The 13,429-nt window shown below is 42.8% G+C and overlaps 1 protein-coding gene across 9 annotated transcripts in view; it reads left to right on the top strand.

Moving 5' to 3' along the window:
* Window positions 1-13,429, top strand: part of CYB5RL (cytochrome b5 reductase like) — a 46,389-nt gene that overhangs the window by 11,780 nt on the left and 21,180 nt on the right. For 4 of the 9 annotated variants that reach the window (XM_075936031.1, XM_075936039.1, XM_014578774.3 and 1 more), the window contains 4 exons: window positions 759-846; window positions 3,948-4,052; window positions 7,245-7,448; window positions 10,204-10,580. In XM_075936031.1, the coding sequence (XP_075792146.1) occupies window positions 759-846; window positions 3,948-4,052; window positions 7,245-7,448; window positions 10,204-10,407 (601 nt within the window). In that variant the 3' untranslated portion in view covers window positions 10,408-10,580. Of the gene's footprint in view, window positions 1-758; window positions 847-3,947; window positions 4,053-7,244; window positions 7,449-10,203; window positions 10,581-11,587; window positions 12,188-13,429 lie in introns of those variants that run through there. The other 5 variants (XM_075936035.1, XM_075936038.1, XM_075936034.1 and 2 more) reach the window with 4 other exon arrangements.

Below are 13,429 nucleotides of genomic sequence, written 5' to 3'. Positions count from 1 at the left end.
GTGTGGCTATGACTAATTAGCAGAAGGGAAAAAAATAAAAAAATAGTTCTTTCAGCAGATGATTTATATCATTATGAAGGCAAGCTGTACTAACTCAGGAATTCAGTGTTAGGCCTTGTAGCTTGGGCTGGCTAAGCACATTGCAGTATTGTATTCAAAGTCCATGTGCTTTGCGGCTGTTATCTAGCTGAGGTCAGGAAAAACATTCCCTCCCATGGCATAGTATTTGCCAAAAAGGGGTTATATGGGAGGAGCTGTCATCTGTCCTAGTTTCTTGTGGTGATCACTGTCAGATACAGATGGTCAATAGGCACCATTGATATGTATCAGTTATTATATATTTACTGGATACTATACAGAGTGAAAAACAGCCCTTATCCCCAAAGAATTTATAATCCAAATTTACCACTATAGCATTCCTTCACAATACTGCACACTCAGGTGCTCCACACAAAACATCTGTTACTCTCCTTTGCCTGATTTGTCTGGAAAAGCTGCCTATGTGACATAGCTGATGCCTTTGCCTAGAGAATCAGAGGAATACTAGATAGTGCCATAAAAGGTCTGCAGAGAAATCTGAGGTTATTTCATTCCCTGGATCTTTAGCTAATTGAGGGAACATCTGTCTCAGCAAAGGATGACCCATGAGGAGGAACGACTGCTGTGTGTTTCAGACAATAGCCTTTGCTCATCTCTCCAAAGAGTACCAATCAGTGATTCCAGTAATGATTTCCTGTACCATCTTTTTTTGTTCTCAGAGGGATGGTGAATGGTTTGGAAATTCAGAGAGCTTATACTCCAGTTAGTCCTGTGAATGCTGAAGGATACTTTGAAGTTTTAATAAAAGTAAGTGTATATTAGTTAGATAATATTGTAAACAACTTGGGACTGTGTTTTTCTTCCATTCAATGTACAGAACCCACACTGTTAATATTAACAAATGCAAATAATAATTAGGAATATGTGTCATGGAGCATATTTGTAATTATTTAGAGAGAATTGTGGTTTTTTGATAAGAGCAGTCATGTCACATACACAAAGTTGAAAATGAAAAGGTGTCTTGTAAATAAATTATTTACAACATATTCCCTAGTAAGTGATCCTTGCAAAATCAAGTCCAGGGTTCTGCAATTGACTATGGTGGGAATGGGATCAGAGCCTAGTTCTAAATCCTGTCCATGGAATCCCTGGGGGAAGATGTTCCTCTGGTCCCTTTTCACTCCTGAAGTATGTCATGGAAGTGCAGTGTCAGTGCCGGTGGAGAATTTTGAAAGTCTGTAGTACAGCAGGAAATGAACCTAGCTCTCCTGCATCCCTGGTTAGTGTCTTTATCATAAGACCAACTTTCAGCAATTAGGCTCCTTGATGGAATATTTGCTTTAAGGGCACTTTTCAGGGAAACTTGTTTATTTTGCTACAAAGTACCTAGGAGCATAAAGCATCTGTTTTGTGGTCTTCACATTTAGAAACTGATATCGAGACCTGTTTGGGGTGTAATTCTGGCTCTGTTGAAGCTAATGTCAAAACTCCAATTGACTTAATAGGGCTGACTTAAATGGAAATTTTGCCTAAGTAAGGATTGCAGGACCAGGGCCAGCAAAAATAATTATTTTGTGTAGGAAATCAAAATCAGTTCCATCTTTCTGGTCATATTTACATCTCTTTGCTAATTTCTGGGGGGCAGGGTTGACGGACTTCACTCCAAGTGTAAAATTCTGAGAGCTACAGCTTCCATGCAGATTAGAGCCTCTGCCTGTCTCCCAGCAGCTTATACCTTTGAGGATTTATTATTCATTGTATGACAGAATGTAGTTCTTTAGAAATGTGTGTAGCTTTTATAAAAGACATTTATGGGTGGGTTATTTCACTATTATTGTGGCAATCAGGGGAAAAAGTGCTACATTTGAGCTGCATTAATAGGATACATTTATAGGTTGACTGTGAAATTTCATGTATACGTGCTTATTACACAGGTTTTGCGTTTCAATAATAATAGTAATGATTGTAATAATACCTTTCCTTTATATAGAACCTTTCATCCCAAAAGGAACTATAGTGATTCTCTGGCAGTAATAAAAGACCTGCAACTCCTCCTCCGAAAGTACCCATTTTTATAACTTGCTGTGTAGGTTGTAGTATATTTCACACTATTCAGGCGATTTTGGGAAGTACTATATTATTATTACTGTGCAATCCAAGTACTGTTCAAACATCTCTGTTTCCTATTGTTACACTATCACATTTATGATACTACAGTTTAGAGTGAGGGAGTTGCTATTTGCCATGCATAATGCTCTGTAACACTATCAGCCACCTCCTGAGCACCTCCCTTGTGGCTCTGTTTCCACTTCTTCAGGGCTCCTTAAGAATTGCACAGTTCACAGTATTTAAAACATCCCCCTTCTGGGGTCCAATTTATTCAGTCCACAGAGACACTTTGTCCTCCATGCCCCAACCCTCATTCAAGATCTCTCTCAAAGTCCCCATTTCTCCTTTCCAGATCTGGGTCCTGACTTAACAGTCACTCCCATGCTTTACTTGGCTGGAGTTCATTCTCCTGGCTCTGAGTTTTCATGTTCCCCACAAGAATCTTTCCACTTGTAGAGAGAATTATAAGAGAATCAGCTGTCTTCCTCAGGTCCCACAGCATAGGTGGGCTAGAGCAGGTCCTGCAGTAATCAACCCCCTAGGCCTCTAGTTCTTAAGTGCCAAACCATACTGTTACACCCTCCTTTTGAGTGACTGTATAATGTGGTTTCTTTTGGTGTAAAACTAAGTGTAGAAGTTTTCACCCCAGCAGACATTTTTTCTTTTTCTTTTTCTTTATACAAATAACCAGTAAACCATAACCAATGAACTAGTTCAGCCATTTCTTAGAGTAAGGGGAGATATTTGGGTGTGAAGAATGTTTCAGTTCTAAATTCTTCCCTCCCCTCATGCTGAACATGAAGTAAATAGGGTGAATTTGCCATTGCCTTATACCTTGTGTTGCGATTTACACTGTGGAAGGTGAGTATAAGATGCTCACCATGCAAGCCATTCTGATTTGATAACCTTTTCCACCTACTCTGCATAGCATGTTCAATGATCACCCGAGGTGCAAGGCTCGTTGAATATAAAATGTCTCCAATGGTATCTTACAGCATGGATGCTGCTATGGACTGGACTAATTGGATGATCCTGTGGTTTTAGCATTTCCCTTTGTGTCGTCCTCTGTTGCAGGCAAGCTCTGACTCCTGTCAGTAACACACGAAGTCTGCATGCAGAAGTCTCTAATGGTGTTTTTGGTGATTTTGAACGGGTTAGGAAGAAGAGCAGTTTTGGTGAATGTATTTTTTAGTGAGGTCCATGTCAACATTTTTGTAGATTCTGAGCATCTCTTCACATTCAGGTGATCTGTACTAAAAATACCCATTTTAACATTTCAGATGAGGAACCTGACTCCGCTTCAGTAGTTACTTGCTGTGCCATTGTACAGTCTGGGAGATCTGAAACAAAGTGTAAAATATGTAGTGTTCATTTGAATATCAATACCCAGAATGCACTTCCAGCTCCCAGTCATTTAATAACAGTGCTACATGGCCATGCTCTGAGCTCTGGAGAACACAAGAAAGCTTGCTGTGCTTTTGACTGTAAGGAGTTCTTCTTTGTGTGCTTTGTAAATGAGAGTTCTGATAGGCTTTCCTAGCTTTAGAAAGCTTAGGCTTCATAAGTATGTATTGTATTTACATTATATTCAAGCTGGATTTGATCCAGTATCATTTCAGTTAAATATCTTTGTTTCTGTTACAAGTTTATATTATTTTGCAAATAAAACAGTCATTTTTAAACTCCTGAATTGTCCCCCCTCCTTTTGTTTAAACAGAGATAATTTTATAATTAATTTTAAGCTGGGAAACTTTCCAACAAGGTATAATTTTTCTTTCCTTTTGTGTGATTTTTAACAGTGCTATGAGGCTGGGTTAATGTCACAATATATAAAATCTTGGATTGAAGGAGACACAGTCTTTTGGCGAGGGCCATTTGGAGGCTTCCCATATAGCCCTAATCAGGTTAGTTATATAATAGATACGGAATGGCTCAGCACATGGCAACTCACTTTGTGTAATGTACCAAAGGGAGATTGTCAATTAGATTACTATTTTAATTATTTTAAGGATTTACACATTTGCTGTACAGGGCTACAGCATTTGAAGATGACTGGAGTAAATGGATCTTGTTAGAATGCAAAATATGTAAGGAGGAAGAGGAAAAGAAGGAGTAGAGGAGATTATAAAACACTAGTAAGAGTTGCTGAGCATCCATTTAATCCGTATTGAAACTAAGAAAACTGGTTAGAATTATCACTAAAAATTCATGCTAATTTGTTTTGTATCGCTTTGAATTACACTGATGTTTCAAGACAAGTTTTGACCATAGCAGAGATGTCCAACTCTTGGCCTTAGAGCCATATCTCATCCATTTCATATATTTATATGGCCCACTAGGTATCATCAGATTATGTAGACTCTAGTTAAGTGTATAGACTTATGTCCATGTCAACTTGTGATGCTGCAAGTATTGATCCTATGTATGAGTACCAAGCTCACAGCAAAAATGATTATATAAAACTTTGGAGAGATTTCTCATGAACTTTGGGACTGTTACGTAACCCTTTCCTTTTGGATGAGGCATAGAATTGCGATTCTGGTCATTAGAGATCTCATGGCACTTGCAAAGTACATATGTGCAAACCCTGTCTGGGCAAGAAAATGGCAGTTGATATTCAGTGTTGATAAATGAAAGTAATGCAAATTGGAAAATATAATTCCAACCAGTGAGGCCGACAGCCACTGCAGGCCCTGTGGCGAGGTGTGGGGCACCTGGCTCCTTGTCCCGAGAAGGATCAGGCCTTGAGTGGAAGGGGTGGGGTTGGAGCAGCCAGCCCTTAGCGCCACTTGCGCTCCAGTGCTAGGCCTCCCTTAGCCCTCAGAGCTGCACAGAGCGGCACTCTGGCAGTGATTCAAAGGGGCCTGGGACACCTGACTCCTTGGCAGGCCTAATTCCAACTATACATATAAAATGATGGAGTCTAAATTAGCTGTTAGCATTCAAGAAAGAGATTTTGGGATCATGGATAGTTCTCTGAAAACATCCTCTCAATGTACAGTGGCAGTGAAAAATGTGAAGAGAATATTGGGAATCATGGGATAGCTAATAAGACAGGAAATAGCATATTGCATCTATATAAATCTATCATACAGCCATATCTTGAATACTGTGTGCAGATGTAGTTGCCCCATCTCTAAAAGACATATTGGAACTGGAAAAGGTTTAGAAAAGGGCAACAAAAATTATTAGGGGCATGGAACAGCTTCAATATGAGAAGAGATTAATAAGACTAGGGCTTTTCAGCATTGAAAAGAGACCACTAAAAGGTTATGATTGAGGTCTATAAAATCATGACTGATGTGGAGAAAGTAAATAAGGAAGTGTAATTTACTCTTGCAATTTACAAGAACTAGGGGTAACCAAATGAAATTAATAAGCAGCAGATTTAAAACAAAGAAAATAAAGTCTTTTTTCACACAACACTTAGTCAACTTGTGGAACTCCGTTGCAGAGGATGTTTTGAAGGCCAAGACTATAACAGGGTTCAAAAAAGAACTAGGTAAGTTCATGGAGTATTTGTCAATTAATGGGTATTAGCTAGGAAGGGCAGGGATGATGTCCTTAGTCTCTGCTAGAAGCTGGGCAACAAGAGATAGATCACTTGATGATTACCTCTTCTGATCATTCTCTCTGGGGCACCTGGTATTGGCCACTGTCAGAAGACAGAATACTGGGCTAGATGAATCTTTTAACTGGTCTGACCTCGTATGACAATTTTTTTGTTCTTCATTGTTACCAAAATACATCAAAACTGATCTTCTTTTAAAAGAGGATATGGTTCAGCAATTTAAATTGGTTATTCACAATAAACAGGACAATCAAAATATATCAAGAAATAATCCCAAAACATCATCCCTGTGCCCTGCTTCCAGCCTGCTCAGCTAATTTACCAATTACAAATAATTTACAAATTAGAATAGGTTTTCAGACTGTTCCACAGAGAACCCTAGCCTTATTTAGGCACATGTAAGATTGAATTTGAGAGTTGCTAAGCACCCCAGGATTCCATGGATGGCAGCCCCAGTGAATTAGTATACTGTATAAATCAGTAGCCTATATAAAAGGAAGCTGAAAATTCCATAGCACTTAAGATAGATTTGTTCATAAAAGACCTGATCCAGTGTCCACTGAAGTCAGTAGGTATTGGAGTGGTCCCTTTATTTTGCAAATCTCTTCTCAATCTAATGGGGCTTTGATTTCCACAGGCCATTAACTTTTCTGTTGGGATGCAGCTCAGATGTCCTCAATCCAGCCACTGAATGAGAGATATTCATTTGGCTGTGAGCACTTCATCTGATTTTTTATGGATTCATAGGATTTTCCATATGAGATCTGACCTGGTATTTCATCCAGTCTGATATCCAGTATCTAGCCATGGCTAAAGGAGGCAGTGTGGTCCAGCGGGCAGGTCATCAGACTGGAAATTAGGATATTGGGGTTTTCCTGACATGCTCTGTGAGTTTGGGCAAGCTGCTGAGCTCCTTCAGCTTTTCTGAAAATCAAGCCCTCCCCATGTATGAGTTTCCTACTCTACAAAATGGGGGTTATAATGCTCACCCACATTTTGTATGTACTCTGTGTTATGTGGATAAGATGTGCAAAGTATTACTATTATTTATGTGTAATGTTCACTGCCACTGAGGTAGGTAGAGAACTTCTAATGAGAACTGTCCAAATTACCATAGCATGAGATTTGAAAGCTTTCATCCTTATCGCAGGGCTTGACTACCATAGAACTATAAACCACTGCTGACAAAGGGTGTCAGCAATGGTTGTAGCTGAACTGAAGCTCAACATGTATTAGTTGAAATCAAGGTTAAAACTCAGGGGTACGTTTATATCCAAGAAAAAATGGCTTTCATTTGATTTTTTTAAATCATGAAAATGTTTCTGTTCAACTTGAGTTTTGTAAAATCTTGCCTTTGAAAAAACTATATTTGGTGTATAAGTGTACCCAATACAGTTCCCCATTAGAGAATGTATCCAATATTATAGAGCCACTATCGCACCCTTTTAGAGGAATGCAGTAATCTAATAGTAATTGGAAATGGAAAAATGTATAACCCATTCAAAATCCTCTGCTTAATTTCTAGTATGGAGAACTTCTTATGCTTGCCTCTGGTACAGGCATAGCACCAATGCTCCCCATTCTCCAGTACATAACGGAAAATGAAGATGATGAAACCTTTATAACTTTGGTTGGTTGCTTCAGGACTTTTGAAAATATTTACTTGAAACCTCTTCTTCAAGATCTGTCTCGATACTGGAACATCAGAACGTGTTTTGTCCTTAGCCAGGTAATGTTCTTATGTAAATACCCTCGGCTTTTGTCTCAGTGTTACTTAAACTGATTACTTACCAGTGGACAAGGCCATGTGTGGATCCAGTAGCATCTGTCTGGTAACATGTTCTTAAATCCTGTTCATTCTAACTAGCAGACTTTCAAATGTATCACTTACTAGTCCACCTGTGTTAACAAAGGTTCTGTTAGAAAGCTCCCATTGACCTGCCTACCATGGAATATTTTTTCTCCAAATTGATCATTGCAGCATCTGAAAAATTGTATTTATAAAACCCTCAGCTCTCTGTGAAGCTCACAGTAAATAAGCTGCAACCAAAAGGTTTTCCTTTTTCAGCATCCATGTATTGATTTGTTAGTTTCTTTCATTCACTGCTTACATTCACTAGCTAGTTCATGGATGGGCAAAATACAGCCTGTGGTCGGATATGGTCCACCAGATCCAGCCTACCACCATCCCATGACACTTTGTTCACAGTGGCTGGCTGCCTGGGCCATGTATTCGCTGTGTGCCGCATTCCCCTGGGGTGGGTTTTGTGCACTTCCCCTGCCCACAGCACAATCTCACAGCTCCCACTGGCTGGTTTCTCCAAGGGGTGCATGGTGCACTGAGAGCACATGTTCCCGGCAGCTGACTGCTCTGAGCGACATGCAGGAGTGCGGCTTCTGCTGGGCTGCTGACTGGAAGCCACCTAAAGTAAGCGCCTCCTGGCCAGAGCCTGCTCCTGGCACCCTACAATCTCCCTCCCCCTTAACCCTCTGCTGCCCCTATACCTTTGCCCCAGGTCAAAACTCATACCCTCTTTACTCCTGAACCCATACCCCCTCCCATCAGGTCACAATCCCTTTCTGCCCTAGGTTACAACCCAAACCCCTGCACCCGTGCCCCAGGTTACAACCCCCTTCCAGAACCTGCACCCCTTCTTATACCCTTCCGTCAGGTCAGAATCCTCTCCTGCACCCATACTCCCTCCCATCGGGTCACAACCCTTTTCTGCCCTAGGTCACAACCCAAACCCCTGCATACCTGCCCCAGGTTACAACCCCCTTCCAGACCCTGCACCCATTTTTATACCCTTTCGTCAGGTCAGATTCCTCTCCTGCATCCATACTTCCTCCTGGACCCTGCATTCCCTCCTGCCCTAGGTGACAGCCCCCTCCACCCAAACTCCCGCCTGCACCGCAATCTTCTACCCTGAGCTTCCTTCTGTACCCAGCCTCCATTCCAGACCCTGCACCTCATCCATTAATATCATGGAAGAATGCGGCCCATGATCACCTACCAAATTCTTGGAGTCACCTCCCATCAAAAATTATTGCTCACTCCTGAGCTAGTTCCTATAATCACAAATGTTTGGTGTCTCGTCATGCAGCATGTATCCATCTGTCTTCTCATCAACTCATCTCATGTTGGAGTCCTCTGATGAAGCCATTGTCATGTCTTTGTATAAAAATGTTGGAGCCACATACTTAAAGTTGCTAACTATGCCAAATTCATGGACAAGGGCCTACCTCTGAAATAGCCTTCATTTAGAGGAATGTTGCTCATTTGATTCCAAATTTAAGTATGGTCCACACAAATCTGGTATCCCTCACTTTTATCATTGAAAATTATTTACTTCAGAAAAAAAGATTAATTGCACTTAGATTATAGAAAGTGGGTTATGATAACGGTATGACTCACCCAGCATTTTAAGTTTCCTGCATTAATCATTTTTTGTCCCTCTCATTGTGGAACTTTGTGTCCCAAATTTGACCAGTACGGGCAATGGGGAATAGAATTCACGACTTGCTTCTCCTAAAAATCTTTTTGCAAGGCAGCCACCAAAGAACAAGATGAGCACAAACACTTGAGGAAGTCTTGATATTCCATCGCATACAGGGCAGTGCCATTTGTTTGATACTAATCAATACATGGCAGCCAATACATTTTTTCTCTCATCTTGTCTCATTGTGATTTCCTCCCATTAGAGTAGGGTGGGCAAAATATAGCCCACAGGCTGGAACTGGCATCCCATCCCCTCTCCCCCCAACTCCCTGCACCAGGTCACAACCCAAACCCTCTGAACCGTCTTCTGCACCCCTGCCACAGGTCACAACCAGTGTTCCCTCTAATTTTTTTCATCCATGTGTGAAATAAATTTTGTTACATGCACTGAGGCATATGCAGATGTACACCACCATTATAAACATGCTGCTTGCTGCTGCCAGCCATGGGCACTCTGCTAATCAGCTGGGTAGCATTTGATTTTTTTCTGGGTGGTTACCCTAGCACTCAGCTTAGAGGGAACAGTGGTCACAGCCCCCTCTCAGACTCTGCACCCCCTTTTACACCTCCTCTTCCAGGTGAGAATCCTCTTCTGCACCCATATCTCTTCCCAGACTCTGCACCCTCTCCTGCACCCCAAACTTCTGCCTCAGCTCCCTCCTGTCCTAGGTCACAACCCAAACCCTCTCCACCACAAACCCTCCTGTACCTGGTCACAACTCCATACTGGACCATGCATTCCAGGTCACAATCCTTTCTTTCACCTGAACTCCCTTCCTCCTGCACCCCAATATCCGAACACAATCTCCATCGCAGACACTGCACCACCTCCATTCATATAGAAGAATGCATCCCTTGATTTCTTGGAGTGATGCCCCCATCAGAAATTATTGCTCACCACTGGTATAGCCATTAACTCTTTAAAGTGTGGCTCATCATTTTCTCTAAAATGACTTAATACAGTATAAACATTTTACTTTTCCAGGAACCTTCCCTGGAAAAACTTCCTTGGAGCTATCAGGAAAACACACAAACTGGCCATATAACTGAGAACTTGATTAAGAAAATGATAAATTCCTGTAGAAGAAAGCCATTTGTGCTCATTTGTGGCTCAATAGCATTTAACGAAGATATGACTAGATGTTTGAAATCCTTAGGACTCAAAGAAGATTCCTATTTTGTATTTTAGTAGTGTGTTTCAGACCTGTTTCCTCTGAAAAGAAGTGCAGGACAAGCATATACTGTTTGCTATTTCCTGTGCAAACATCAATACGGACTTATTTTTTGATCTGTTTGGATTTCTCATGCATATATTTTCAAATGCTTTTGGATAAATATTTTCATACAGTGTTTTTAATATAATTCTTAATATATTACTTTACAAATCCTTATAAGGCTAGCTGATATACCATACCTGCTACAGTAACTTGGTGCAGCCAGGAGAAAGAAGAATGTCAGTGGACGCAGTAACTCAGAATTTCACGGAAGAGGCATTTAACAGTACCTTTATCTCATATTTTGTGTCATCACTTTTATTTCATAATTGAAAAGTAGAGGGTAAGCAACTCTGCTCTGATCTGTGCATCGTCGTCATGGTAACAACACTCTGAAAACCATTTGGATCTGCCATGACACATGCACTATTGGGAGCTCTTAATCCAGGGGTTATTGCCATAAGGGACTCATAAGTGTATGTCTACACTGCACAAAAGACCAGGCTCTGACTCAGGTTTGAATCTGAGCCCCTGTCTGATCCAGGTCAACAAACATTTGGGATACAGGTCCTAGGTCCCTCCTAACATGGTGGGTTAGAGCCCAAGTCTTGCTGTGATTCAAATCCAAACCCTCTGCAGTGTGAACACAGCTCCAGCCACAGATCCCAGTCAGAAGGTCTGCTCAGTATAATAGTGTGGATGTGTGAACGTGGCTGTGAGATCTGCATCCAGCCCAGGTCTACAAAACAGTGTGGATGCCCAAGTTCTGGCTTGGAAGCACTGAGTCCACAAGCCCAGGTCCCTCAGACCTGCATTTATAATGCAGTAAGACAGAGCCTAATACTTCCAGTCACTGGGCATGTAAGCCTTGGGCCAGGGTGAATTGATATAACAGGGTGCACAGCTATGGGTGTGCACAAAATGTAAAATCCTTTATCATCTGTATACAGCGCTTCACATGGGGGTAAAAATATATCCTAAAAATCTATTTGGGAAAGGGTGTGCACAATGGTCTAGCTGCTCTTGAACCTCAGTTTCTCAGGGACCATGGTTATTTGCTTTACCTACTCCCAAGCATTTTATAATCTCTGTTGAACTGAAGCTATTTTCAAATTAGAAAAGCTGTTTCATAGTGACTTCCTGTCTTTTCCATAGGCAAAGGGCTGCCAGAACTAACTTTCTGAACTTCCCAGGAACACTGTCCTCATACCTGGAGTAAAGGTTAGATTTTCCACAGGGCTGTTCTGGAATGTTCTAGCTGGGGGGTGGGGGGCGTGCGCAGTACATAGAGCTCTGCTAGGGCCTTACCATACTAGCCTCAAAGCATCAATGTTACACCCAAGAAAGAGATGTAGGAATGAAGAAAACACAATCTATGCAATAAAATTCACTATTACCCCTTCCTATAGAAAGCAACACCCCCACCGTCTCCCAGTTCAATCAAGGTACTTACACACTTGCTGAATGTTAAGTACACAAAAGCAATGGGATTCTTTGCATGCTGAAAGTTAGGCACAGGCATAAGTGCCATGCTGAATCAAGCGCGGGAGAGAGTGGAGCTGCTGAATTTGTTCTGTGGCCACAGTCAGAACTTCTGACAGGCAGGATAGGAATTGTCGCTTTGATTTTTAAGCTTAAGTAGTGACAGACTGGAGCAAACATTGATCTCAGAAATAAAAGTATTGAGTATCACAGTTTCCATTTTAAAACATCATGGGTATGTCTACACTACCCCGCTAGTTCGAACTAGCGGGGTAATGTAGGCATACCGCACTTGCAAATGAAGCCCGGGATTTGAATTTCCCGGGCTTCATTTGCATAAGCCGGGCGCCGCCATTTTTAAATCCTGGCTGGTTCGAACCCCGTGCCGCGCGGCTACACGCGGCACGAACTAGGTAGTTCGGACTAGGCTTCCTAGTTCGAACTACCGTTACTCCTCGTGGAATGAGGAGTAACGGTAGTTCGAACTAGGAAGCCTAGTCCGAACTACCTAGTTCGTGCCGCGTGTAGCCGCGCGGCACGGGGTTCGAACCAGCCGGGATTTAAAAATGGCGGCGCCCGGCTTATGCAAATGAAGCCCGGGAAATTCAAATCCCGAGCTTCATTTGCAAGTGCGGTATGCCTACATTACCCTCCTAGTTCGAATTAGGAGGGTAGTGTAGACATACCCCAAGTTATTAAATGGAAAGCAATAGTTGTTAGTAAAAGTACATCCAGTGATATAATGATATGTACAGCTTGGACTTCCCTGGTTTGACACCCTCAGAACCTGAGCTGACCTGAACCAGGTAGTTTGCTGGACATGGGGAGGTCGGTGCTCCCCTGCTGGCTGCCCCACTCCTGGGCTCATCTCCCTGGGTCTCCCTGCCCTGCGGCTGGCCCCCCTAACATTGGTCTGGCATAGCTCCCCACCTTGTTGCCTGCCCGCTGCCCCAGAGGTCCCTGGCGGAGACTGCTTGGCTGCTGCTGGTCCCACTGCTGCAGGGTGTTCTTCAGGTTCCTGACTGGGGTCACCCAGCTGCCGCCAGTCTTGCTGCCGCTGGGGATTCCCCAGCCGGGTTCGCCTGGCCACCTCACCCTGCTGCTGGGTCTGCCCTGCTGCTGCTGGGGATACTGGCCATCAGCCCTGCTTCAGCTGGGGATTCCCTGGAAGAGGCTGCCTAGTCGCTGTGGCTCCACTGCCGCTGGGGGTTTCCCAGGATTCCTGGCCGGGGCTGCCTGACATCAGGCAACCCAGCTGCAGCCAGGGGTTCCCCAGCTGAGGCCGGGACTCCCTACCACATGGCCCCGCTAACACTGGGGGTTCCCTGGCTGGGGCTGGGGCTCCCAGTCTCTGCTTCAGAGCTTTTTGGTTCAGCAACATCCCTAGCCCTGCCAGACCTTAGATGTTACTAGACCAGAGAGCCCCAGATTTGGGAGGTTCAACCTGTACCTCGCTTTGTAAAGCACTGTGAGACAGACCAGTGAAAAGCACTATGTGATAGGCAGGTGTTGCTA

Source organism: Pelodiscus sinensis, chromosome 9 (assembly GCF_049634645.1).
Source record: "Pelodiscus sinensis isolate JC-2024 chromosome 9, ASM4963464v1, whole genome shotgun sequence".
Classification (NCBI taxonomy): Eukaryota; Metazoa; Chordata; order Testudines; family Trionychidae; genus Pelodiscus; species Pelodiscus sinensis.
This window is presented reverse-complemented; position numbering and strand designations above follow the sequence as displayed.